Raw genomic sequence first — 27783 nt, 5'->3', positions numbered from 1 at the left:
CTAGTAAAATTCAAGTTCAACCCCCAATAATGACATGCTTGACTCAGTCCTTTAGTGAAGTGCAGATAACTTGAGTGAGCTGAGGTTTGGGCTCAGGGGAGACACTGTTAGGGGAGGCTGGGCCCCATATGCTGCCATTTCCATGTCTGCAGTTGATACTTTGGGACATTTACTACCTGAGTTTTCCCATGATTCTCAATATTTCAACTCTTCCCCTTTCCACCAGCCAAACAGCAAAGAGCTGGTTACTGCCACCATCTCCTGAATGACCTTGGCACAGGTTCACATCTCAGCAATGCATCACAGAAGGAAAAAACTTGGTTTGTGCTTTCATATGACTAGCTTTAACAAAAATGTTGTTCTTTGGGCTAGGTCTGTTTGACCCGTTTATGCATTTTTGCAAAGCCTAGCATGGACTCCAAGGTCAGGACCTTGGCTGTCCTTCTCTCTGATACAAAACAGAAATTAAATCTATGTGTGTCTGGAAGGTACTTTGGGGAAAAAAAAATAATAAATGATGCTAGTGAGGTGAACACAAGTCTATCATATCGAACGAGGGAACCAAACTGCTGCTGCAGCACCCAGGATACAGAGGACCAGGAGAACAGCACTGTATTTCAGAAGGTCCTGACACCAACATCAAGCAGCCCATTGGACCCGCTTGTTCACACAGCACTCCTGATCTTCCCAAGAACAGCAGGTCTAAATCCACCCATTCCTTCCATGCAAGAAAGTCACCCTGTGCAGCATACGTATGGTAGTCAGGGGCTCTCCCTTCTTCCCAGAGCCTTGGAAAACAAACATTGCAATAACATCCAGTGTAAAGTTTTGTAATACTGTGTCAGATAAAACATGGCCCCAACACCATTGTAATATACTTGTCCCTCAGTCACCTGTTCTTCCTCTGATACAGCCCACTTACACACTCCTGATGGAGCACAAACCAAGGTCTCTATTGCTGTTTCCTCACATTCGTGATCCCAATCTGTCAGCTGGTATCTGAAAATACATGACATTTTATCTAGCTTTGTATACTTCGCTAAAGACAGTCACAGCACCTTTTATGTGCTCACCAAGCATTTCATTCAGAACAAACTCAGCTATTGCTTACATACCGCTAGGCAGCTTAGGTATAGCATTGAGAGATTCAATATTTGTAAAGTATATTATATATTCAAAATAAAAAAGCTCTGAATAATAACCTTCCCCTTTAGATTTCTTTCTATATATTACCATGACGTTAATAGTAGAAAGAAGGGTAAAACCCCATTATCTAAAGATCATAAAAGCCCAGCTATTTCCCAAGAAGACAAGCTATGCAGAAAGCAAAGAAATGCAATACTTGCAATATTTTGTTTAAATCCACCAAGAGCTTTTTCGATGTAACGTAGTATCTTGGTGACAACAACGATTTTCTCCAAAGAGATTAAAATACATTGATAAATATCTTTAATTTTCTCTTGCCTTTAAGTCATACTTGTAATCAGTATATTAATGCAGCATTCTCACATTGCAGTGCATGCAGAAGACAATGAGTAAGGCCCCTTTTGTTTTATTAAAAAAGAGGGAAGAGAAGAAAAAAAAAGAAAAAAGAAAACTGACATATAACATATGTTCATTTTCACCACTTGTATTCACAATAATGAAGGCACACTCAGCACTTAAGGACTATTGACTATTGCACTTTTTTTTTTTTAATCCCAAACTTCAGCACACACCTGGAAAAAACTAATTATCTCAGCAGTCACTTTCTGATCTTAAGGAAAAAAAGTAGTTCTGGTTCCAAGCCTGCACACTCCTCTGCCTGCACAGTACCACAGACAGTAAAGCAAGGAGAAAAGCATTCTACTACTCTGACATACATGTGCTCTTCAGAATAGCACATCATTTATTACAGAGCTTTCATAAGAGAGAAAACAGAACGAGCTGAGGCATTGTAACTAGGAGAGAGGTTTGAAACGCACAGATCTGAAACACCTGAGTTTCATAATCCCAAATGAGAGCAAGGGCTCCGTGCCCCCCCGGGCTCAGGTCAATACTCATTCGATTAGGAAAAAATAAGATAACTCCATTATTATAATTTAGGATCACACAGATTTTGTATTTATTTTCCCTAGGGTGGGATAACTTTAACAGTTTCCATAAAACAGAACCGCCATCCACTGGTTAGCTATAAACAAGATATACATTATTAAGCTCTGAAGATTCACTGCTCGGCAAATCACTTGAAGCTTTTGTCCAACTAAACTAGGCTGAAAATGACTTTGGAAAATGCATTGTTTAGGAAATGAACTAAGGGATATAACAGGACTTTTGTGTCCCAAAACATCTTGTATGATCCTTTTGCCTAAACACAAAAGGATCACTTTTTAATAACAGACGTCATTAAAAGAACTAACTTCTGACACAACCATGTACAGCATAGCTGTAACGAAAAATGATTTGTTCTAAAATGAGAGCCAGAAATATAACCAAAATTAAACATTAATATTTTAAACTTCTGTTTTTAGCATTATAAAAAAGGAAAAAGTATGATTTACCTGTGGACTTCACTGAGTAAATTTAACTATTGTGAAATGTCTAGGAAAAATGGAGATAAAGAGAATATAAATCAGAGTGGAGATTGTCTATTACTCGATGTTAGAAACGAAGTAATTACTTCAAAGTGTTTTTCCATACGGGAAAAAAAATCTCTTTCTTTTAAACCCAAATGAGATTTCCAGGAAAAATGTTTTATTTCAAGAACATAGCTCTTTTCCTCAAACCTTCTACATCTTGTTATTTTATCTGTATATCCACAGACAGAGCATGAAAGAAAAAATGGAGTTGCTAAAAGGAGCTGTTAAAAAAAAGAACAGCAAGAAAGCATACTTTTATTACATTTTTTCCCTTAATTTTGAGTGTTTTTTTTTCCTTCCAATTTTCTAATGGTCATGCATACAGAAAAGGGAGCTTTAGCAGGCAGTGACAACGACATGATGCCATACTGCCTGTCATGAGCAGTTTAAATTTCATCAAATCTAGAAGCTTTCCAGATATTCAGAAATCTTTTTAGTTCTGATGGGTGAATGAAGAGAAAAAACAAAATAACAATGTAGCCAATAACAGGGAGCACTTATTGAGTCCTGGAAGCCATTTCCTTTATGCACAGAGGGATGCTTTACACACTGTTACTGTAAGGGTTGTTCTATTACTTGTACAACATCCAGCAGAAACAGAGTAAGAGCTGTACATTACAGGAAAAATGACCATGAAGCTATCTTACAACATCAGTTTAAAACTACCTTAGCCCTTGCTTTATTTCAAACTTTTTGATCGGTCAAAGCTTATTCTCAAATAAAAATTCATTTTTCCTGTTGAATCTGGCATAGATTGCCTGATACTTTCTGTCTCGGTGGGATGACAGTGCTGGGAAGGAAAGAGTCCATGTATTAACACAAAGAGCTGCCTCTTAAGGAAGCCACTTCCTTCTCCCCAGGGTTCAGTTCAAGAACGCCATTTTCAAGAGATAAAATGGGACTGTTTTCACAATGAGAGTAGAAAACATGGAACGGTTCAGATCAGAACTTGGTGTAAGCAGTGTGCACATGAGATTCTGGATGTAGTAAAGATATATGTAAAATACATTTAATTTGGGTATAAGTAGTAATGTAAATTATATGTCGGACACGTACAAAAACAAGTAAATGACTGCAGCCAAGCAAATCTACAAACAAAATACTGAGACCTCCAACACCCAGATGTAATTAACTGGTGAAACTCAATGTATTTTCCTAGATTGCAGGGGTACAATTTGCTCCACGAAGCAGATGAAATAGCAGGAGAATATAAACTCAGTGTCTTTATTGCTGTCATCTTCTCATTCCCTCCAGCTAGTTGTCTGACTGACACGCACACCACTCAAAGCTAAACTAGTAGAAACTGCAAACTAATTCAGTATATTTCAGAGCAAATTCTCACTCACTCGGAATTGGCTCCAGTCACCACATAATTTGGCCCAGCTTCCCAGAAATGCTGTTTAGTTTGATAAGTGAGCCAGAATACTACAACTGGGGGCAGACTGGGATTCCTTCTGCAGTGCTTTTCAATACCATCCTGTTCACAGATGCTTTGTTTGCAAGTAAATGCCTGGTGTGTCTTCATTTCCATCGGTTTGACCTGGAGTCTAAAGTGTGGTGTAGAGTTATATTGCCCACTAAGCAAAACAACTTGGAACAAAAGTTAGTACCTTTCTAACAAAGATTTACAATACTGAAATTGTAACAATATCTGCCATAGGATCTAGTATAAAATATTTTGTACATATACAAATTTGGTGCACTTGCCTCCTTCCTAAATTCATGCAGTGTTTTGTAAATGGGTTTTAACATAAGGCTTTGGAATGAGTGAAGGGGCTTCCGGTGCAGACTTTAAAATGACTCGGCCAGAATCATTTTAACTGTTGTCATTGACCAAGGTGACTTATGAGGTAGGCTCAATTTATCAATGCCAAACTAAATCAATATGAAAAAGAAATCAGAAAAAAAGTAGGAACTATAGAGTAGCATGATTTGTTTTCCCCAAATGTTCAGTGTTCGTAGAAGAGGACAACACTCTTCTACATACAAAGGACAATGCTATTCTACAAAGATGCTTCTAAATTACCCGCAATGCTAGACAATCTGAAACTTCATAAAATTTCCAAGAATAGTTCTTTAATTCTATGGCTACCCTCATGGAAAAAGGATTTAAATAGGGAGCAATAACCAAAGAAAGAGATCAGTTCTCCAAAGGCAATACTTTCAGGGAAAATCCATTGAGACAAGAAGAATATTCAGTCAATAAAATAAAATAAAAATAACATAAAGTATAGATTCCTTTTCCTACTTGTGTCTAAAACTTGCAAATTTTGTTAAACCTTAATCCTGCTAGAATAAATCAGATTTACTATTCCTTTAATTGAATCTGGGACAAAGTGGGATCTCAATGCGAAACCAAACCATGAAAAAACGAGACAGATGAGCATGCTCCCAGTGTGCCTACGTTCTCAAACCCTGTGAGAGTGGCAGGAGTTTTGGCACCCCATGTGCAAAGGACAAGTGAAGGACTGGTAGCTGTAAATTTCAGAACTAAACGGGCAAGATTCTCTCAGCAAGCATCCCATAGTGTCATTTCAGCAAGTAGCAAGTTGGGTAATACGCCTTATGATTCTGGAAAAATTCCTGCTTATAACACAGATCTGTATTTTTACAACTACTATGACATTATTCTTGTGTGCTAATTTACTCACTTCTTAGCGGTTATGGTCCTCACCTTCCTACTGAAGTAACGGCAATGTAAATCAGTATGCACAAATTATCCCTCAAGAATAAACACACTTTGCTGTGACTCCAGTAAAGATACACGTTATGTCTTAGATGAGTTTCTCCAATTATTTTTATTCCCCTTTTGCTTTTCCTAATTTGCATAATTTAATTTTGACATGGAAAATTTACCTTTCTGGCCTAGCTGCTGCAAGAGTGGTTCTGAGCAAGTATTATAGAAGAATTTTTCGTCTTTCTTCACAGAGGGGGTCCATGGCAGAAACTCATCCAAGGCTTAATTCTTAGCTCAATAAAAGCTCTTTCCTTTAGGGCTACTAGGTCTACTGGTTTTGCACAAAGTAGGGTAACCACATGCAAGAGGAGACCAGTGGATAACCCACAGCAGAAATCACTGCAATGTTATCTTCTTGAGACAAGTATTTCTGGTTATAAAGGATATTACAACAACAGCAATAATAATAATAACAACAATAATAGTAATAATATTGCAGAAAGGTCCTTACTACTTCCTATGATAAATATTATACTACTCTATCTTGACCTGCCAGACTGAAAAACAAAAGAAGACATGATTTTTCTAAAAGCCTAAAATATATGTATGTGCAGAGATGCTTAAAGATGCATTCAGAAATATTTCATGTTTTTTATCTTATAGGATGAAAAAAAATCCTGTCAATTATTCAGAAAAAAAATTCTGAAATATTACAAAATATTGTAAAAATTATATTTACAAAATATTGTAAAAGTAACAGTAGAAAAATACTATAATATATATATATAATATATAATGAGTGAACATTTCCTACTTGAGAGTCAGCTGAACTTTACCTACTTGAAATTCAAAGCAATATGTCCATAACTTACAATTAGCAATGGAAATATTGAAATAGTGTATTCAATTACTGTAACGTATTTAGCCATTTTAGAATTGTAATGAAATCAGGGGTTTGCCAGATGTAACATATTGCAACATATTAAGGTCAGGAATTTAACATGATGATAATCTTTGGAATATAAAGAAATAAAAAGAACAGAATACAAACCAGAAGGATTGTGTGATATGTCCCTTTAATTTATGTCTTTAGTTTTTATTTTCTTTTTTTTTCTGTACAAATAATTTAAATACAGCAAGTAGCTAGTTTAAGCTATTTTGCTCCTCTAACTTCACCCCTTCCCACACACAAACAAGGCTAGTAAGAGCAGAAGAGTAGCTTATGTGGAACTAGCACTCTTATAGGAAGGGAATGAAATGGATGCGAATGCAGGTGAAGTCCCAACTAGTAATGTACTGATGATCCAAAAATGCAAGACATAATATTTTATTGGTAGCCCGTAGGTCCAGTGTTGTTTTGCTATGTGATCTTTTTCATTCTAGTCACTTAAGTGCAATGAGGACAAGCCCTTAGAAATAGGGATGTATTAGTATATATAATTTATTGAATGCTTAAAAAAAAACCCAACTTTCTCACTCTAGTTTACCATGTATTATCAGCTGTGAAATTGATATGAATATCAAGTGGCACATTTAGCCACAAATGCCAGTGTGTGGCTTTAACTTTTCATGCCTGTTAGACTGTAGCTTGTTGAATTTAATACTCCTCATGGCCCCTGTAAAAAGTATGGGATTCTGATAACTGAGATAGCTTTCAGCCCAATATCTTTCAACTGCAAAAATTGATCCAAATCAGTATCAAAGATAAGGAAATGGTAGTTTTTGTTGCACGTGCAATTGCACTGAGCTTTCTGGGAGCACTTTTAGATATAGTTAATGAATTTGCAGCCAATTTCAAGGTAACTTCTACTGTAGAAATTGAATCAGAAACTTTGAACATTTAGCTATTACAGTTGTATAACAGGATTATATCTTGTTCTTCATGCTTCATGCCACTGCAAAGACTGAGCTTCTCTACCTAGAGGATTTTCTGTATAGTAAACTAAGAAATTGTAGATTTTCCACACTAATTTCTCACATGGATAAGTATAGTGCATGCTCTGACAAAGATTTCTCTGGTTTCATTACAAATAAATCCCATAACTAGTCTTTCCTATTTATTAAATACATCTGCAAACTTAGAGCCAGCCAATGGGAATCAAGCTGTATACAGAGTTGAGAGGAATTATGCTGTAAAATGTGGCTTCATTAGATAATCCTGCAACTGAAGCAAAAGGTATTGCACACAAATAATTAATGTGATATAGTGACAGAGCTGCAATTTTCCATCCCAGCCCAGCATGAGGTAGCCCACAGAGAAAAGCTGCAGTGATCTACCGGTACAACAAAAATCCCTGGAAAAGGTGACTGTTGGCATCAGAACCTTTTCTCAATACCCAGTTCTCTGGGAAAATGGACATCTGCTCATCTGATTACATTTTTCGTATAATCAGAAAAATAGACTATGAGCTCAACAAAGTTAATTAGTTGATTATGAGTTATATTGCTCATCATCAGTATGATCATGAGCTATATTGCTATATTAGAAAGTAATGCATGATGTTTTGTGATGTTTCCAATAGCTCTTCAAAAGGAGGCCATATCAGAAGGAACATTAAACATCTAATGAACCATACCCAGCTGGAACAGACATGTTCTAGCTGGCATAGGAAGGCACTGACCGTATTCGTCCATAACATCAAGGCTGGGTACAGCTTATGGATACTTTTATCTTTTGGGTGATGATTTTTGCTCATGTTTCAGAAAATAAATCATTTGTTCCACCTGAACTTTATACCTTTCATGGAAAAGAGCAGTTAAATACGGGCAGTCCTTCTTCTTTACAGCATTTTTTTTTCTTTCTAATATATAAAAGTGACATCTAGTTGCCCAGCCCTATGATATAATTTGCCTGGTCATTATTCTCACAAGACCATTATTGAAACAAAGTACATGCACTCACAAGTTAGCTAGTGATCTTCAGAAAGAAAGAAACAAAAACCAAAACAAACAAAAACAACAACAAAAAATTACATTACTGTATCTACCCTAGTCCAAATGTGTTTTTTTTTTTTTTTTTTCAAAGGAACAGGTCAAGAGACAGGAAAAAAACAAACAAAGCAAAAAAATAAATGTGCTGTCAGCTAATTCATGTCAGCTAATTCATTGCAAAGTAGCTTTTCCTTTTGATGATAGTCAGAGAGGATGAGTGTCTAATTTCCTAGATAAGTATTAACAAAAATAGTAAATACAGATACAGGTTTATCCTGACACATTTTTAATGATTTTCAGAATGTGCTTTTTAATATTCAGAAAAAAAATAATAAAACGAGCTGGAGAAATGTAGCAAAAAAAAAGGGGGATACAGATACATTTATCTGTAAGTACTATAAGAATCGGATTATTTCTTCGGATTATATCAGATTATTAATTATTAATCGGATTATAAGAATCGGATTATTTCTTTAAGTTTCTGGAGAAGTTGTTGTACAACCTGTGAACAGTCTGAATGGACCTCTTCTGTAACAGACTGAGTTCTCCTCAACATTGAAAGCACAGTGTGTGCTTAGATCTCTTTCACATTCCCAAAAAGTAAACCCTTTTGAAGACTAACAGATTGGTCAGCTATTTGCGATTTCAGACAACTCTTTTAAATGTCCCTCAAGTGTACAGAGGTGGTAACTAGAATGAATAATATTCAAAAGATCATTGCTGATTACATAAAACAAACATGGAGAGAAGCTTGTATTTCCCAGGGAACTCTTCAGCAGTTAAATGTTCTTGACTTTGCTGAAACTTGTCCATCATGAAATTCTGAACTCCAAACCGTGATCTTGATTTTCATTCATCTAACTATACTGCCTTCCCCCCCCCCCCAAAAAAAAAACACAACAACAAACAAACAACAACAAAAAAACCCACACAGATTAAAGCTGTTACATAAAGGTTTCAAATAAAGAAAATCATTTTCCATTGGTTTGTATTTACAAAGGTTTACATTTCTGAGGAATGAGGCAGTGCTCTAATTAGCTGAAACAATACAGGAAAAGTATATGCTATTCTAATAATATATTCAACAAACCACTTCAGCCATTTACTCAGTATCGTTAGTAATAATTAGAAAGGCAATTTTTCTAGGTGACTCTTAGCAAATCTGTAGTCTGCCTTTCTACAAATAAAAGAAACATTTATTGCTCCAGATTGTATGAGTAAAGATGTAAAACTTCAGAAGATTATTACCGTAACTTAAGAGAAATAGAAATGTAAAGCACATATTTAAACCTTTGCAAGTAACATTATCTACCCACCTGCGACAACTCTTAGTAGATCTGCAATGTGCAGAAGAGTAATTACCCAAACTTGAAGAATCCTTTGCTCTAGTAAGCATGCAAAATGTAGCAAAACCTAGGACCAGGAGACCTGGTCCTCCTAAGATCCAGAGCCCAAAGATTTACAGAGATATTTCTTAATAACCCACTGTGGATACCTACTTCCCCTGCTGGCAGTGCTTGCTAAGAGGATTCCCTATGCTTTTGTGATTATGAGTTCTCCTAACATATCGGCTGATGTTTTATGAGAGGAGACTTGATTTCCTTGCAAGCTCAGCCAGCTCTGCAGAGCAGCACTTCAAATGCTTCCAGCGCTGTAAGGATGGTGACAAGAAGGGTGGGAAGGGCACAGAAGCAACACACCACTGTGCAGAAAAAGTTTCAAGGAGACATCTAAAGAGTTAGCTTAGACTAGCCAGACATCTCTGAAATAAGCTCCCGGTACTAGAATACCTACTTGATCCCTCGAGGACCTGCATATCATGTGTCAAATTACATAGCTCTGAACTGACTAATCAGCTGTGGTTTTGCTGTTACTAGATGGGATATGGGAAGGGCATGTTGATTAGATGGTATGATACGTAATCTGCAGCTGCAAATAATTGAGGAATTAGCTTGCACACTAAATCAGTGGAAGATTGTTTGCACCAAGTCTTGCACATAGCAGTTTATGTAACAGTAGCAAGCTTTTATGGTCCAGGCCATTTTCACCCTTCATCTTGGGAAAGGTGTCTTAATACAATTAAAACATACAGTTACCACTTTACACACGGGTTATATAAATCTATGTAACCAGGAAAAACACAGCAAAGCTGGCAAGGGAGAGGTCTGCTCTGCTGGAGTCAGTATGTACAGAACCACTTTCCAGAAGCTAAGCTAGAGTGAATCACCAATACAAAGAAAGACCAGAATATTATAACAACATACACAGGCTCACCATGAGAACTGGAATCATGGGAAAGGAAAATTCAAAGAACAGAGTCCTAGCAGAGTGCAAGCATTACAACAAAAATAATCTGTTGTAAACTGGGAGATGACAGCTGGGAAGCATCTTAAGGAAGGAGGGTTCAGGTATGCTGTGAGTGACCAGTGTTAAAAGGTATGAAAAATACAGAAGTATTTTATACAAGTGTTACACAGAAGGATATTAATGGTGCCATGCTGCTTATGAAATCATGAGGAGACTAAACAAAGGAAGGAAAATCACTATTTCAGCTGCAAGTCAATAGAGTAATGCATCCTGCAAATGCTGGCATGAAACAGCCAGAGGTAAATCTAAGGCAGAACTAAGAAGGTTCAAAAACGCTGCAATATTTTGGCCCAGAAACAACTTTCTACACAGAGAAGCAGAGGGATCTTTCCAGAATATATCAAACTGGTCAAATTCTTTAGGAAAGGGGAAGTATGAGCAGATACATATGGCAGCCACACACTGGACTCAGTGGTGCAAAGGAAGCTTGTACTTTTTCTACGGAACAAAAGCAAATGGTGGGGAAATGATGCCACTGTGGACAGCACTTCTCTAGCAAAGCACCGAGAGCAGCCAAGATAACAGCCCTGAAAATGTGTGTTCTCAATGCACAGCTTCCTCTCCTGGGTCACTGAAACAAAAATAGCATAACTTGCTATTCACATAACTTTTCACCGTTGCCCGCTCCCATGTTAAAACTGGACCCTTCTTGAGTTCGATTAATCACAGAATCACAGAATTACCTGGGTTGGAAGAGACCTCCAAGATCACCTAGTCCAACATCTGACCTAATACTAACAAGTTCTCCACTAAACCGTATCACTAAGCTCTACATCTAAACGTCTTTTAAAGACCTCCAGGGATGGTGACTCAACCTCTTCCCTCAGCAGCGCATTCCAATGCCCAACAACCCTTTCAGTAAAGAAGTTCTTCCTAATATCCAACCTAAACCTCCCCTGGCACAACTTTAGCCCATTCCCCCTCGCCCTATCACCGGGCGCATGGGAGAATAGACCAATCCCCACCTTGCTACAGCCTCCTTTAAGGTACCTATAGAGAGCTATAAGGTCGCCCCTGAGCCTCCTCTTCTCCAGGCTAAACAACCCCAGCTCCCTCAGCCGCTCCTCGTAAGACTTAATGTTCCAGGCCCTTCAACAGCTTCATTGCCCTTCTCTGGATACGCTCCAGGACCTCGATGTCCGTCTTGTAGGGAGGGGCCCAAAACTGAACACAGTACTCGAGGTGCAACCTCACAAGGGCAGAGTACAGGGGGACAATCACTTCCCTAGTCCTGCTGGCCACACTGTTTCGTATACAAGCCAGGATGCTGTTGGCCTTCTTGACCACCTGAGCACACTGCTGGCTCGTGTTCAGCCGACTATCAACCAATACTCCCAGGTCATTCTCTGCCAGGCAGCTTTACAGCCACTCATCTCCCAGCCTGTAGCGCTGTAGTTGGGGTTGTGCAGTGGCAGATGAGCAGCTCCAGGTACTGATCCCATAGCGTCTCGCTCAGGCACAGGGAGTGCAGCCCCTCCACAGTGCGACATCCAGATTTTCTCTAAACAACCCTAGGTTTCTCAGTCACATTCCCACTATCTCTGGCCAGTGTCCACCTTCCCAGGTGATAAGTTGTTCCTCAGTTTCTTGTTCTGTCCTTATCAATGGCTGAATGCAAAAAGCAGTGTAGCTTTCCAAGACTCATTTTGGAGAATTAGAAAGCAGGTATTCTTTATTAACAGCACTGGGTTATGTGGGGAATAATTCCCTACAACACGTACATCTAAGCAAGACAAGGAGTACTTATTTATGGTACAGTGACATACACATTCATGCAATTCACAAGAAAGGGCAGGACTTATGCTAATGGTTTCTCAGACCTAATTATCATATTGTCCCTCCTGCTATTGCAGGCACAGTAACCTCTGGCGGCTGCACTTTGGGGGCTTTCTGATGAAGGCTCATAATCTTCTTCATCTTGTACTCCTCTCCTTTCTGTTTTGCACATGCTCAGTCACTGTTTAACTGCTTCAGCACTTTTGATCTTCTACAAACTCAGCTAACTTATTTAAATTCTACTTTAGGCACCGTGTTCCTTCTTCAGCCTGGATTTTGTGGATAGAGCTGAATCTTCTTAGCACGCGAGGCCGATAAAACAACTGAGCAATTTAAACCTTTGTGGCTGCTACCGTCCCCAACACTTTCCCATTCCCATGACGACTTCTCATCCCCCAAATGACTTCTCACCCCCAAGTCCCACTCGGGGACCCGCCACCCGCAGCCACTCCCCATCAAGAGCAGACATGCCCAAACCAATTGGCGGTGCAGGCAGCAGGAGAGGGCTGCGTTCAGCCCCGCCCCGACCCCCGCCCCTCCCCCCCCTTCTGACCGATGCAGGAATAAATGCAGGCAGAGGCTTTGCAGGGTGGAAAAGCTGTAATTTATTCCTGGGGTAATTGTGGCTGCCACCCCCAGCCCGTCCCCAGGTGAGGCCCGGCCGCCTGCTCAGGCAGGGGGCCCGGCCTGCCGGCCCGCATGGTCCCCGGCCCCCAGCTGCTCTTGCTGGACCCTGTGCAGCCAGGATGTGTCCCTGATGTCGTCATCCTGAGGTGACCGTGGCAGTCTGTGCCCAACCTGCCCCGAGTGCCACGAGAAGCTTCTGACAAGTTCTCGTTCTGCGGAGGGGCTGTGCTCCCTGTGCCTGGGCGAGACACTGCGGGAGCGGTAGCTTGAGGGGCTCCTCTGCCGCTGCTGCTGCTGCTGCTGCTGCCGCCGCCCCAGCCACTCATTGCGTTGGAATCTTCTGCGGGGTCATCGGGCCAGGCGCACAACTGCAAGGATGGGCCCGCGGCACAGTGGGCAGGTGTCTCTTTCAGCGGCCCAGGCCTGGATGCACTGCAGGCAGAAGGTGTGCCTGCAGGGGTCCACGTGAGCCGCGTTGGACAGCTGGTCCAAGCAGATGGGGCACGTCTCGTCCCCGGGGGCCTCCTCTGGCTGCTCCTGCTGTTGCTGGTTCATGGTGCCTGCAGCCGCCGCGACGTGGAGCTGGTCGTCCTCTGGGGGAGGCTGCCCTGGTGCCAGGCGCTTAGCAGCAGCCTGGGGTCTTCAGCACCTCCCTTGCCTCGCGGGTCGCCGGCAGGACCTCGACACCTCAAGTGCCACCAGCGTGCCGCCAGGAAGACTACTGCAGATAGAACCAGGAAGAAAATATTCTAGCAGCAAACAGACATCAGCTTTCTAGGTTCAACCAAGTTGTCTAGAGTACTGTAGCTGTCAACATTCCGCGTATGGACTGCAAACATTGCTATTAGAATGGCAAATATGCTTATGATTGGTTATACTTGGCAAGACTATGCTTAGGACAGATGAGGTACAGAGATGTCTATATATTGGATAACATTGCCGAAGGCCCTCGATGGCTTGCGTGCAACAAGACTGGCTTCGCATGTGCCTCTTGCCACACCTCCGCCTCTCTCTCGCCTTCCAGCCGTGGAAACTCGAGCTCTCGACTACCACCAGCCGGACTGGCCGCAGGCGCGCCGCTCAGGGCACTTATAGCCAGCCACCTTTTGTGAGGCCATAGGGTGACATCAGAAGGGTCTCGGGGTGCCCCTGATGGCAGCACTGACTTGATGGGAGTCTCAGGTATTTGAAGTGACACTTTATTCTTGATACCTTAGGGGCCACTCCTTGGCCCACTCCTGGGTTCGGTCTCTTCCGAGATGGTTTTTCTTAATTAGCCTGATACCGCTCTCCATGCTTGGCTTCTGTCAGCCTGGAGCAGCCATCTCACGTCAGCATTGTCTCACAATGGTCAGGTGACCTCTGTCAGCGCTGCCATCAGCGACACCCCGAGACCCTTCTGATGTCACCCTATGGCCTCACAAAAGGTGGCTGGCTATAAGTGCCCTGAGCGGCGCGCCTGCGGCCAGTCCGGCTGGTGGTAGTCGAGAGCTCGAGGTCCCACGGCTGGAAGGAGAGAGAGAGGCGGAGGTGTGGCAAGAGGCACACGCGAAGCCAGTCTTGTTGCACGCAAGCCATCGAGGGCCTTCGGTAATGATCTCAAATCTATAGACATCTCTGTACCTCATCTGTCCTAAGCGCAGTCTTGCCAAGTATAACCTATCATAAGCATATTTGCCATTCTAATAGCAATGTTTGCAATCCATACACAGAATGTTGACAGCTACAGTACTCTAGACAACTTGGTTGAACCTAGAAAGCTGATGTCTGTTTGCTGCTAGAATATTTTCTATTTTCTTCCTGGTTCTATCTGCAGTAGTCTTCCTGGTGGCACGCTGGTGACACTTGAGGCGTTGAGGTCCTGCCGGCAACCCGCAAGGCAAGGGAGGTGCTGAAGACCCCAGGCTGCTGCTAAGCGCCTGGCACCAGGGCAGCCTCCCCCAGAGGACGACCAGCTCCACGTCGCGGCGGCTGCAGGCACCATGAACCAGCAACAGCAGGAGCAGCCAGAGGAGGCCCCCGGGGACGAGACGTGCCCCATCTGCTTGGACCAGCTGTCCAACACAGCTTGCGTGGACCCCTGCAGGCACTCCTTCTGCCTGCAGTGCATCCAGGCCTGGGCTGCAGAAAGAGACACCTGCCCGCTGTGCCGCGGGCCCATCGTTGCAGTTGTGCGCCTGGCCCAACGACCCCGAAGAAGGTTCCAACGCGACGCGCGGCTGGGGCAGCGGCAGCAGCAGCAGCAGCGGCAGAGGAGCCCCTCAAGCTACCGCTCCCGCAGCGCCTCGCCCAGGCGCAGGGAGCGCAGCCCCTTTGAAGCACGACAGCTTGTCCGCAGCCGCTCCTGGCGCTTGGGGCAGGACAGGCACAGACTGCCACTGTCCCTGTGGTACGACGACACCGAGGACACAGAATGGCTACGTCGGGTCCAGCAGGAGGAGCCGGGGTCTGGTGACCACGCGGGCCGGCAGACCAGGCCCCGCAACTGAGCAGGCGGCCGCGCCTCACCTGGGGACAGGCTGGGGGGTGGCAGCCACAATTACCCCAGGAATAAATTACAACTTTTCCACCCTGCAAAGCCTCTGCCTGCACTTATTCCTGCATCGGTCAGAAGGGGGGGGAGGGGTGGGGGGAGCTGGGTACTGAACGCAGCCCTCTCCTGCTGCCTGCGCCACAGATTGGTTTGGGGACGTCTGCTCCTGATGGGGAGCGGCTGCGGGTGGCGGGTCCCCGAGTGAGACTTGGCGGTGAGAAGTCATTTGGGGGATGAGAAGTCAACGTGGGAATGGGAAAGTGCTGGGGATGGGAGCAGCCACAAAGGTGACCTGGCCCGACTGGGACAAAGGCTGACAGCAAAAGTCTCCTAAAAGCCTGCCAGAAGAGAACGCCTGCCAGCTGGGGAACCGGGCCTGGCAGCCTGCAGCACCCTTGGAAGGCGCTGCTGGCCTCCTGCAAGTGCAGCCTAAGGCTACCTAAGAACCAGAGACTTCCTGAAGATACCACCACCAAGGGCAAAAGCAAGGAACTACAAGAGCAACGCACTGTCTGAGAAGGAGGAATGGCTCTGCGAAAGGTGCCGTTCTCAGAGATTAGGAAGCATCGGTGTCTATCGCTTGTCTCAGGTGAAACACAGAAATTAGCAGCGGCTTTTGGCTGCTCTAAGGAGGTGGTGTCCTCTGCCCTCTTCTGTCTCTCTTGATAGAAAAAGGACTCCTTTTCGACCCAAAATGGAGTGCCTCTCTCCCTCAGACCTTCCTGTGCTGCACAAATTGTTCTTGCCTACACAGCATCCTAAACCCATTGAACCTTTGCTGGGGATGCCCGGCTGACTCTGAACTCTCTGATGGGAGTCTCATGTCTTTGCAGTGACACTTTGTTCTTGATTCCTTGGCGCCCACCCCTGGGGCCCACTCCTGGGTTCGGTCTCTTCCAAGATGGCTTTTCTTAATTAGCCCGACACCTCTCTCCATGCTTGCCTTGAATCACAGAACATTGCCTAGTGGTGGTCTGTGGCCCTGTGTAATAAAGAAAACTTTTCAGCAAAGAAAGCCTCCGTGTCCTTGTGTATTGCAGCATCCTACCAACTCCCACTTGCCATCTCTCTACACCTGCAGGGCGGGGGCATCCCTGAAGGGCTCAACCCTCCGGAAGGTCACGGCATGAACTTCATTGTTGTCAGAAGCAGGATTCCGTAAAATGCGCGCTCAGGGATGCTTTTGAGGAGATGGTAGAAGAACACTGGGAGGTGCACGAGGCTGTCCTGGTTTCAGCTGGGATAGAGTTCATTGTCCTCCCAGTAGCTGGTACGGAGCTGGGTTCTGGATTTCAGAAGACAGTGATGCTGATAACACACCGATCTTTTAGTTGTCGCAGAGCACTGCTTACACAGAGTCAAGGAGGTTTCAGCTGCCCATACCGCCCTGCCAGCCAGAAGGCTGCGGGTGCACCAGGAGCTGGGAGGGGTTGCAGCCAGGACAGCTGGCCCAAACTGGCCAGAGCCATGTCCCATACCGTATGGGGTCGTGCTGAAGACTGGGACTGGGCAGGAATCTGATGTGATAAGTCAGACTTCCGCTGCTTGGGTGCTGGCTGGGCATTATTTGGCAACTGGTGAGCAATTGCTTTGTGCATCATTTGTTTCTCATATTCTTTTTTCATTACTCTTTCTTTTTTTCCCTTTCTTTTCTGTCCTATGAGCTATCTTTCTCTCAGTCCTTGAGTTTTACTTTTTTTCCAGTTCCCTCTCCCATGCCACCACAGGGGAGTGAGCGTACACATGTGTGGCGCTCATCTGTCTTCCAAGGGAAGCCACAACAAAAATACAGCTAGATGGTTTAATAAAGAACATAGTGTTGAAGAACTAACATTTTTTTTTTATTTAGAACAGTATTTATATTGCCCGCAGCATTTACCTGTAAGTACTATAAGAATCGGATTATTTAAGTTTCTGGAGAAGTTGTTGTACAACCTGTGAACAGTCTGAATGGACCTCTTCTGTAATAGACTGATGTCCTGGTTTCAGGTAGGACAGAGTTAATTTTCCTCCTAGTAGCTGGCAGGGTGCTATGTTTTGGATTAGGATGAGAAGAGCGCTGATAACATGCTGATGTTTTAATTGTTGTAGAGCAACGCTTACACCAAGCCAAGGACTTTTCAGCTTCTCGCTCTGTCCTGCCAGCGAGCAGGCTGGGGGTGCAGCAGGAGCTGGGAGGGGACAGAGCCAGGACAGCTGACCCAAACTGGCCAAAGGGGTATTCCATACCATCTGACGTCATGCTGAACAATATATAGGGGTGGCTAGCCGGGGTGGGGGGGCCGGCTGCTCGGGGATAGGCTGGGCATCGGTCAACGGGTGGTGAGCAATTGCATTGTGCATCACTTTGTACACATTATTACTATTATTATTATTATTATTATTGTTATTATTTTCCCTGTCTTAATAAACTGTCCTTATCTCAACTCACAGGCTTCACTTTCCCGTTTCTCTCCCCCATCCCGGAGAGGGAGGGGGGAGGGTGAGCGAACGGCTGTGTGGTGTTTGGCTGCCAGCCGGGCTAAACCACAACAACTGAGTTCTCCTCAACATTGAAAGCACAGTGTGTGCTTAGATCTCTTTCACATTCCCAAAAAGTAAACCCTTTTGAAGACTAACAGATTGGTCAGCTATTTGCGATTTCAGACAACTCTTTTAAATGTCCCTCAAGTGTACAGAGGTGGTAACTAGAATGAATAATATTCAAAAGATCATTGCTGATTACATAAAACAAACATGGAGAGAAGCTTGTATTTCCCAGGGAACTCTTCAGCAGTTAAATGTTCTTGACTTTGCTGAAACTTGTCCATCATGAAATTCTGAACTCCAAACCGTGACCTTGATTTTCATTCATCTAACTATACTGCCTTTTTTCCCCAGCTTTCAATAAATGTGCATACTACTGCTAAAATTGGATCAGATGCCATGTTTTTTAAATCTACTTACTAAAACCAAACCTCAAGCTTTGTATCTGACACCTTCCCCAACCACATACACCTGTGTTTCATAATGCTTTAGGTAATTTTCAGTGAAAGCACAGTAGAAAGTGTTTTATTTTCTATACCTCTCCTTAATCTTTTAAGAGCCTCATCCTGTCCTCCAAGTCCTATTCTTCTCTTCACATTGCAAATTTTTCAAGGACTTCAGGATACGAGCTGAAAATAACTTCAACTTTCCTTCCTACTTGTTGGGATTGGGATACTATCCTTAGCTGTTCCCAACCACTTTTCCCACTCCTGAGAGAATTATTAGGTCTACACTGAAGTACCTTAAAGGGTGCTGTTGCTGAGCCTCCCTGGTATGCATGTACGGACTCCCTCCCCAGCCTTTTTGCCCTTTCCTCAATTGCTTTTAGTTCTTAGTTCTAACTACGGAGCTTGTTAGTCTGGCATTCATCTAACTACTTCTGCTAACCTGGTATAGGTTAGCCAAACGTATTCACATGTAAGACAACTTTACAAAATCATTTTATAGCCTTGCTTCTAGATTTCTTGTTTTTCTATTGTATAGCCTGTTTATTGAGAAATTCTTCTGAAAATCAATAGCAGAAACTGTTTCTACATTTTCAGATACAAAGACTCCATTAATAACTTAATTAATAGCATGTAGAACATGTATGGTTGCACTGAAATTTTTAACGAAGAGAATGAATACTGAGTAGAATAAGTAAGAGCTGTGATATCAGGTTCAGGAACAAGGTATTCAGGAAGCAAGGAAGAGAAGCCATGTAATTCCCTTTGTTTATCCGTAAGCTCTTTTTCTCATGAATCTGCCACTTCGGGGAGTCTGACAAAAGCAGTGTCATTAAACACACACTCAGTTTTGTATAGCTTTGGATTGTCCAAACTTTTCTATCACAAATATAAATGTACCTTACTTCTATCATTATAGTTTAACAATTAAATGACCTCTAAAGACAGAAACATCAGTTTCTTTCCTTTCTTGCATGTTGTTCTGTTTCTATTTAGGTTTCTTTGTATGCTTTGCCCAGTACATCTCCCACACACATTTACTGCTTTCTCTCAGTCTCCTACTTGCAAGCTTCTCCACCCTCCCCTCAGGATGTATTTCTAGCAGCTGGGTTCTCTCCTACACAGATCATCCCTCCTTGTACTGTGAAATAGCAAGCCAACCACGTCAACATAAATGAGGCTACACTGAAAGAAAAAAGCCATTTGCTATTAAAAAAACCACCTCCATCTCAAACAAACTGATTTTGATGTCTTTGATTTAATGACACATCCCTTCACAGACACACATAAAGCAACACTAAAACACTGAGCTATTAGTTTCTAAATTTTAAATAATATTAATGCATGCTTTCAAGATTGTAATCTGAATAAAAATCTTCCACCATAATAGTGATTACACAATGATTCTTAAATATTAAAAGGTATGGCATTATTCCAGAAGACCGTAGAAACAAAACGTATACACGTGCTCTGACAAATATTGTCCTCATAAAGTACATCTCCACAGTCTAACTCTTTTTCAAAAGCTTGAATATTTGTCTATCTACAGTTAAGCATATGTTCTATAGTATTCATATCCTCTAAACAGTAGCTACGTATTTGAGGACAGTATAGGTAAGCACAGTTTAAAGAGTTTCCATCTGCTTCTCTCATTGCTATACGTAATGAAAATGGTATCAAAGTATACCAAAGGTGCAAAATGCTCTGCATTCTTGTACTGTTTTTCTTGCACTGAAGAGGTAATTTAGGAAATGTGTTTCTAATGCAAGTCATTTCATCTGTGCAAAGGTTAAAGCTATTTTCTTCTAACTCTTCATCTCTTTTGGAGAAGGTGTGTTCACTTTCTTTGCTGCTCAGAAGCCACTCAAACTCTGGACACCCAGACCTCCTGCCACATAACCATGCTGTACATCCAGTCTACATGCATCCACCTAGATTATTTCCCAGTTCTCTTTGTAAATTATTTGACTACTGTAAAATCTGACTGTTTTTTATACTGCAGTTTCTGCACCATAGATTAAGTATAGGGGACAAAATCAAATCTTGGTTTGTTTATTGGAAGTTTCATTTCAATATAAAATTTTTAATTCTTACCATGGTCTGTAAGTTTAGACATGCAGAGTTGACTTGATCTCTCATTTCCACTTTGTTCATCGTATCCTACGGACACAGAGTCACATGTAATGACTGGCTCAGAATGAATTAGCAGTTTTGAAGTCTGTTCATCAGATTCCTTAATCAAACAAAGCAGCACAGAGAAAAAGGTACAGTTAGAGCTTTCAGCTGGACCACAATACAATGGCTGCCCTGATCCACACAACTGCGGGGACTCATATTAAGCAAAAAACCAAACCAAAACAACAACAAAAAAAACACCCTCCTAACTCTTTTCTAAATGATCAGCAGTGACTCAGCTGCAAGCTAACACAGATTTAACATGCTTTTTTTCTCCAGAGATAATGAGAAACAGAAACTAGAGTACACGCTACAGAAAAGATAGAAAACAAAACACTAAAACAAATCTTATTATTGCTGTGATGCTTTTACTGACTATTTCCAAACTGATGCTGTTCACTGTATGATAAAACGTAGTACCAGTACTGAACAGGATTATCTTCTGTTGCAGACACCCTAAAAGCAAAGGTCACGTTATACTGGGAGGCATTCCAAGACTTTATTCTTACTAAGAAGACAGTTTAAATGTTAATATTCTTTACTAATCAAATTAAAAGAACCCACAGCCATGCCAAATAAGAGTGTTTAAAGGATTACAAATCCTGAAAATGAATGTATTTTGAACTCTGATATCACACAAAAGATCAGTAAGTCCATTTCAGAGAGCAGATTTAGATTTACGGGTGTCTAAACAGAAACTTGTTCAATAAATAGAGAACTTGTTGAACTGTGTCTGAACATCTGAATATAACTGCTGGCACAGGGTTCAGCTAAGTGGTCCAGGCTTCAATGCACTTCCAAATTGTTAATCTCTGGACCGGACTGTCTGTGTAGTCCTAAAGAAAGTGTGTGTAGAACAGAAAAGAGGTACACTGAAAGTGCATAAACAAGGTATCCAAAACAACAGCCCATACTTACATGTAGGACATCGACATTCAGCTGCTGAAAATTACGGGACCTGAATTCTTGCATTCTTTTGATATTTTCTTGATATTTTTCTTCTGCCAGCTGTCTGTAAATACAGAATATTTGTGATTAGGATATGATATCAGGGATTGCACAAAGGGATCTTCTAATAGTAGGTGTGGAAAAGCAATTTCCATAATCAGCGTGATATAGTGCCAAACATTCATGGCATCTGCTCAAGGTAAGGTTAGATTTAGTGAACTCAGAAACAGATCTCAGGCCTTATTTCCAAACAGTTTTTATATTTATCTTTCACAACGTGCATAATTTAATTGAAAAATAGTAAATTATCAGTCCAAGATGCTTTTGTCTCTTCCAAAGATCTTAAACTTGTCAGACTTTATTCCACTGTGTAGTCCAGGGTCCTTTCAGATAAAGACAGGCACACAACACTTGTGTGCTATGAACACTTCTCCTGGGGTACAGTTGGTAATTGTGCTTTTTCTGTGCAGGACTACTTATGCTACGTCCTACATTAAGCAAACCCTCCAGTTTCCATCACTAAATATCCTAATCTCTTCTATGTCTAGATTTGCACTGCTGAGAGCAGATCTCCACTGTGAGCAGGTACTATGTTTTTGCACTGTTTCATATTTTCAGGCAGAATCAGCTGGCAATAACCCAGAGCTGAAGTTGAATTGATCCATTTTGAAGATTCATGACTGAGAATAAGATTAATTTTTAATTTTAATCTAAGATTCTAGGTTAATATGTTGCCTTTATATTACAAAATAATATATTTACTTTTGTTGCTGAGGAAAAATGTGAAAAATAAATAGAAAATGTTAAAATGAAAGAAAGTAAAGAAAATGAAAAGCAAACTACAAATATCCTGCAATTAGTATTACTTTCTAATTTCCATCCAGTAAAAAAAAAAAAAAGAGAGACTTCCTATATATAAATTTCATATAAGAATGGGCCTACCATATTATTGTAAAAACCATGTAGAAGAGGTGTTACATTTTATATAGTGGTTTCATTTCAATGAGTTTTTTGTTGTTGTTGTTGTTTTTTTAATGAGAATAAACTTGCATACCATCTCCAGTCTCAAACGCGAGAGTTGGTGTCAAACAGACATAAATGCTGATCAGACATGTTTTCCAAAAGGAAATGAAAGGCTTTATTTTTTTATTTGCAGCTTTTGGGTATGGATACAACAGGCTGGCACAAGTAACACTAGTGATTTTACAGAAAATTTTCTCTCAACTGCAATTACTATTCATTTGCAGGTAGATGCAACAGCTACAAAGTTACTGAGGCCATAAATTCAGACTTCATGTTACTTACCAATATTTCTCTGTAGTAAGATGTCATCACCTTACTGAACTGCTAGCTTGCTTTGGCATAACAGTGTTAAGATGCTGATTCTCATGATCAGAAATAATTATTCCTCTATTACCCCTTATAAATAACTGAGTAAACATTTGTTAATTTACATTGCACTTTGCAAAACACTTTTGAAGAAAATGTTATAAATGAATGTGGAGCTTTTCTGATTTTCATTCACATCAGATGAAACACTGAACATTTTTAATGGGCAAAAACTCGAGTGTGTCATCAAAACAGTATTTTCTTTCTATTTAAAAACGGAATTCATGCACAGATACATAGCCTTCAAGATGTTTCCCACATGCCACTCAGAAATGGTACTTAAAATCCTCCCTTTCATTGCAACTTTCTTAATAAAACAATAAACTATAAAGCCCTTGTAACGTGTTGATTACCCCACTGTCTGGTCATTTGATAAGATTATTTTTTCTGAGCTATTAACTTCCATTGACAAATCTCTTAGGACAAAAGAATTGAAAAAAGCTGTACTGTAACTAATTGTCTGATTCCTCAGAATATGCAGTCCTTAAAATGACAAGTCATTAACAAAATCCCCTACTGTAATGAATCTGTAAATCTCTCATGTAGTTATTTAACCCAAAATACTATGCTCAAAGTACCAGTTTTGGGCTAAAGCTCTGACTTTTTTTTTTACAGAAATAATTACTATGATTTAACTCATCAAAGTGAATGGGGATTCACTTTGAGTAGCTGAAGACTCTTTTTTTTTTAATTTAATCTTATTTTTATTTTTAACTTGACTGTTCTAGTTCTCTCATTAGACTGCTGAAAGAGGAAAACTGCACAGTCAGGGCACAAAACTAACGTTATGCACAACTTACTTCAACTTCTTTGCTTTCTCATCTGCTGCATTTAACTTCCTCAGCCTCATTCTTTCCCGTGGTGTCATTTTCTGAACTTCAGACAGTTCCTGTAGAGTCTGCAAATGAACTTTCCTCTGCCTGAAATTGAATGCATGCCAGCTTATTTTCATATAAAAATGTAAATATTGGTATTTTGATTTGATATTGAAACATACTGACATTTCAAATGGAATAATTAGAAAGTCACAGGTACTATAACAGACTAAACAGACCTTAGTGTGGAAATCAAATGCTTCTTTTACATTGAAATGTTTAAACTTAGAGTAATGAAGAACATGAATCATTTCAGGCATTTCATGTGAGAACAGAAAAACATAAACTTAACTCCTTAAAAGAATAAATGTTGAAGCACAGTGAAATATTTACCCTGTCAGGATTCATTATTGAGCGTATTACAAATCCGAAGGCAGTTTTCGAATGAGAACCACAGAAAAAGAAGAAATACCATTCATACATTTTGCATTGATTGTTACAAGTTGGCTGCAATAAAAGATAGCATTAATGAATCTTCAATGAAAGTCATAATTATCACGTTGTCCTCTTGAGTTTCTGGTCCTAATCAATAAAAACAATTCACTGGTAAAATGGACTCCATGGACCATCCTTGAAAGCTGAGCATCAGTTATTGACGTTTGTATCTCAGCTGTATTTATCCATACAGGAGAGCAATACTAGACCTATATCAGAAAAAGGATATTAATTTCAGATTTTACCTCACATCATATAGTAATTGCAAAAATTGAACCATAGTTTGCAATGACATAGCACTCATATTTCACTCACACCAAAATTTTGCATTCTTTTTATTCATGATTACAAGTTCTCATTTTAAATGTCTATTTTTGCTCTTATGAGATAAACTCACTTACCATCTAAGAGCCCAGTTCTGTAAGCATATAAATTGCAACACTCCTTGCAGACTACCATTTTGAAATCAGTATTTTAATAACTGAGAAGCTTTCATTATGCTTTTCAAATGTTGACTACAGAGGGAAATAGTGTAAAGATACAAACATTACTGTGAAATATGAAAGACTAAGGACAAAGACAAGAAGATTTTAATTATTAATAAGAATGGAACGAACTCCTCAAGTATGAATAATGCAGAAATATTTCTAATATATGGGCTTGAAAAAAATATTTGGCATTTTGCTTACCAGTAGCAATACAGAAGCTAACATTCTCATAAATGCAATAAAAGTCATAATAGAATTATGCATGCATGTGTATTCTAAACATGTAATCAAAAAAGAATCAGACTATAGTACATTTGAAGATGATTTATAATGAAGCATCTCCTAGGACTCCTCTTTTTTTTTTTCAAATTGATGCTCTGAAAAGTTCAAGGTAAATTTCTGTGCTCTAACAAAAATAGCTCTTATCCACTGCTGCACAGCTTTTAGGATTCTGGACTTCAGCACAGAGAAGCTGACTTTTTAATGCTTTTAACAGAAGTATAAGAAAAAGATGTTTGTAGTTAGAACTTGCTCTTCATCTTACACACTTGAGACTTCCTTTTGAACAAAAATAATTATAGACCCTGGGATATGCAATCATGTCCTGCCTGTGTGTTAGCTCTGTCAATAAGCGATGTCCACTTGGAAGGTGATTAGACTTGATATATTCAAACTAATGACAAAGGAACATAGTATATTTTATGGATAATATAAAATAGTTTCATCAATCTGTTCTAGAAACACAGGGATGTTTGAGGTGCAGGTATACATTTCGCAGGTAAAAATACTGCTTCCTGAAAGCTTCTATAATCTTTTGATGCATATGGATAGTTTGAAATCCTATACGGAATGTAGGTGAAAACCCACAAAATAAAGGCACGGATTAAAAGTTTTTTGAAGATTCTCATAGTGCATGTTTTAATAAGCATTTAACATTCAATATAATTTATAGAGAGTTGGCATAATATTTGGGCAAGATTTCAGTGCCTCAAAACTAGTTAAGGTATATCTCTGAGGAACATCTCTGCAGTTAACTATATTTCATTTGAATAAACAGGAATCCACTCAAGAGTTAATTAATTCAACCTGAACACAGCAGCAATAAGCAAAAGACATGTCTAATATTTCCTGAGTACAGCACATCCGCCTGTGTAACTGTAGTGTTTCCAGTATACTAGCAAAGAGCTATTTGTAGCAGAAACAAGAATAGTAGAATATTAAGAATACCAAGAATTAGACAATACAGGCATCATTTGTTATTGCCTCTTATATCTATGCTTGCAAAGTTCAACAATGTGTTTATACTAAAGTGGAAACCAAAACAGAGAACTCCTGTCTGATAAGAGGACAGAGACTCATCTGACAATGAGAGAAAGCAAGAACAGAAGTGACAGGGTGGAAACTCTAACCACAATTTCGAGCCATGAGAGCTTTACAGGTATATTCTAAGCAGTCACACCAGGTAACAAAAACATACAGAATATTTTTCTGTGTTGAATCCAATGTCTTTATTCCACATCCTTCCTATCACTGTTATTAAACAACCCTTTCTTTTGCAAAGTTGCAGCTGATCAGTTCTCCTAAAGGAACACTAGCAAGCAGTAGACTTGGTAACAACTGCAAACTGACCACAGCTGAAAAACTGCAGGCCTACACTGAGAACAGAGGTCACAAAAAGAATGAAGGGAAAAGGCAAATTCCCTTGAATCTACTGTTAATTCTGAATTGGTGCATGGGCTTCTTCATTGCTACTATTTACTCATTCAAAAGAAATTTCAGATAGCTGTTGAAGTCTTGAAAGTTATTTAGAGGAAATAAAAAATGGAGATGACTGCTATGTCTGCACAGGATCACAAACTCCTGATTTTGAATGTGCTACCTCCTAACAGAGCAAATCCACATCAAGAAAATTCAGGGACAGCAAGCAAAGAGGAATGGAAGCTGCCATTGAAACCGCGCAGCTAATTTACAAAGGCAAAATGAAATTGCCCGTGTTGACATTTGCTTTAATCACTGCTGCACCATAATTTGAAACAATTAATTAATATATATTCAGTACCTAAAAGAGAGATCATGTGCAAAGGCAGTACTGATTTAAGAGCCAAGAAACACCACTAGTCTTAACTTCTCACAAGAAAGCTACAAGACAAATATAATAGCATCCTATGGATGTATTAGCTGAATTGTTTAAATGTTTATGTCTTCATTTTTATGTCATTTAGGAATCATAGTCTTCACATTCAACAATTAATCAGTACACAAACAACAGTACTATAAATGACCATGACTTAACTAAAATGATGATCTAAGCCTTCAAAATATACAGACAAAGATCCTAACTTAATTATATACCCACTGTTACTAAATTAATTTGTGCATATGCTACATACACATGCACAATTTACGGTTCCAGAATAAAAATATTTAATTATTACATCCATTTTTTACCCTAAATTCTGATTATACAACTCATTAATGTGGTTGTCTTGTATTTCTGGGGAATGGCAAAATCCCTTTAAATGCAAAGCATAAGGAGATTAACACAAATATTTGTTTACAACAGGATAGTATTTGGCAACACCATAATTGTTTACAGTTCAGCCCACGAAACACTTAAAAATACTTACACAGCATCAAAAATGGGAGCAGCTTCTTTCTGCCAGTTAAGCCCCTTGTCTTTCACATTCATATTTGTGTATTTGTACTGTATATTCTGTAAAGAAATAAAATAGAAGCAGTATCGATGCTTGAGGCTAAAGTGATCCAGATTCCAATATGACACAAAACAGCCCTAATGTAAAAAATGATTGAGCAGTTTCCTTCCCTAGTTCCTTAGAAAGTCATATAATAAATACGTTGGAACCAGGGACCAAAAAAGAAAGATGCACTGTTTTTCATTAAAATTATGACTAACTAGAACAGTTAGAGATTACACATACACAGGCCAAATGATCTGCACTTGTTATGCATAA

The 27783-nt window shown here is 40.4% G+C and overlaps 1 protein-coding gene across 9 annotated transcripts in view; it reads right to left on the bottom strand.

Moving 5' to 3' along the window:
* Window positions 1-27783, bottom strand: part of NEK11 (NIMA related kinase 11) — a 108099-nt gene that overhangs the window by 37647 nt on the left and 42669 nt on the right. For 8 of the 9 annotated variants that reach the window (XR_004779136.2, XM_050709170.1, XM_050709171.1 and 5 more), the window contains 4 exons: window positions 27439-27524; window positions 23814-23933; window positions 21595-21688; window positions 20596-20734 (listed from right to left, as the gene is read on the bottom strand). Coding sequence is in view for 8 of the 9 variants with exons in the window: in XM_050709170.1 (XP_050565127.1) it covers window positions 20596-20734; window positions 21595-21688; window positions 23814-23933; window positions 27439-27524 (439 nt within the window). In the remaining variant the exon portion in view is untranslated. The remainder of the gene's footprint in view (window positions 1-20595; window positions 20735-21594; window positions 21689-23813; window positions 23934-27438; window positions 27525-27783) is intronic. The other variant, XM_035549671.2, reaches the window with a different exon arrangement.

This window comes from Cygnus atratus, chromosome 2, assembly GCF_013377495.2.
Source record: "Cygnus atratus isolate AKBS03 ecotype Queensland, Australia chromosome 2, CAtr_DNAZoo_HiC_assembly, whole genome shotgun sequence".
NCBI classification, from domain to species: Eukaryota; Metazoa; Chordata; class Aves; order Anseriformes; family Anatidae; genus Cygnus; species Cygnus atratus.
Note: the sequence above shows the minus strand (reverse complement) of the source record. Positions and strands in the feature narration are given on the sequence as shown.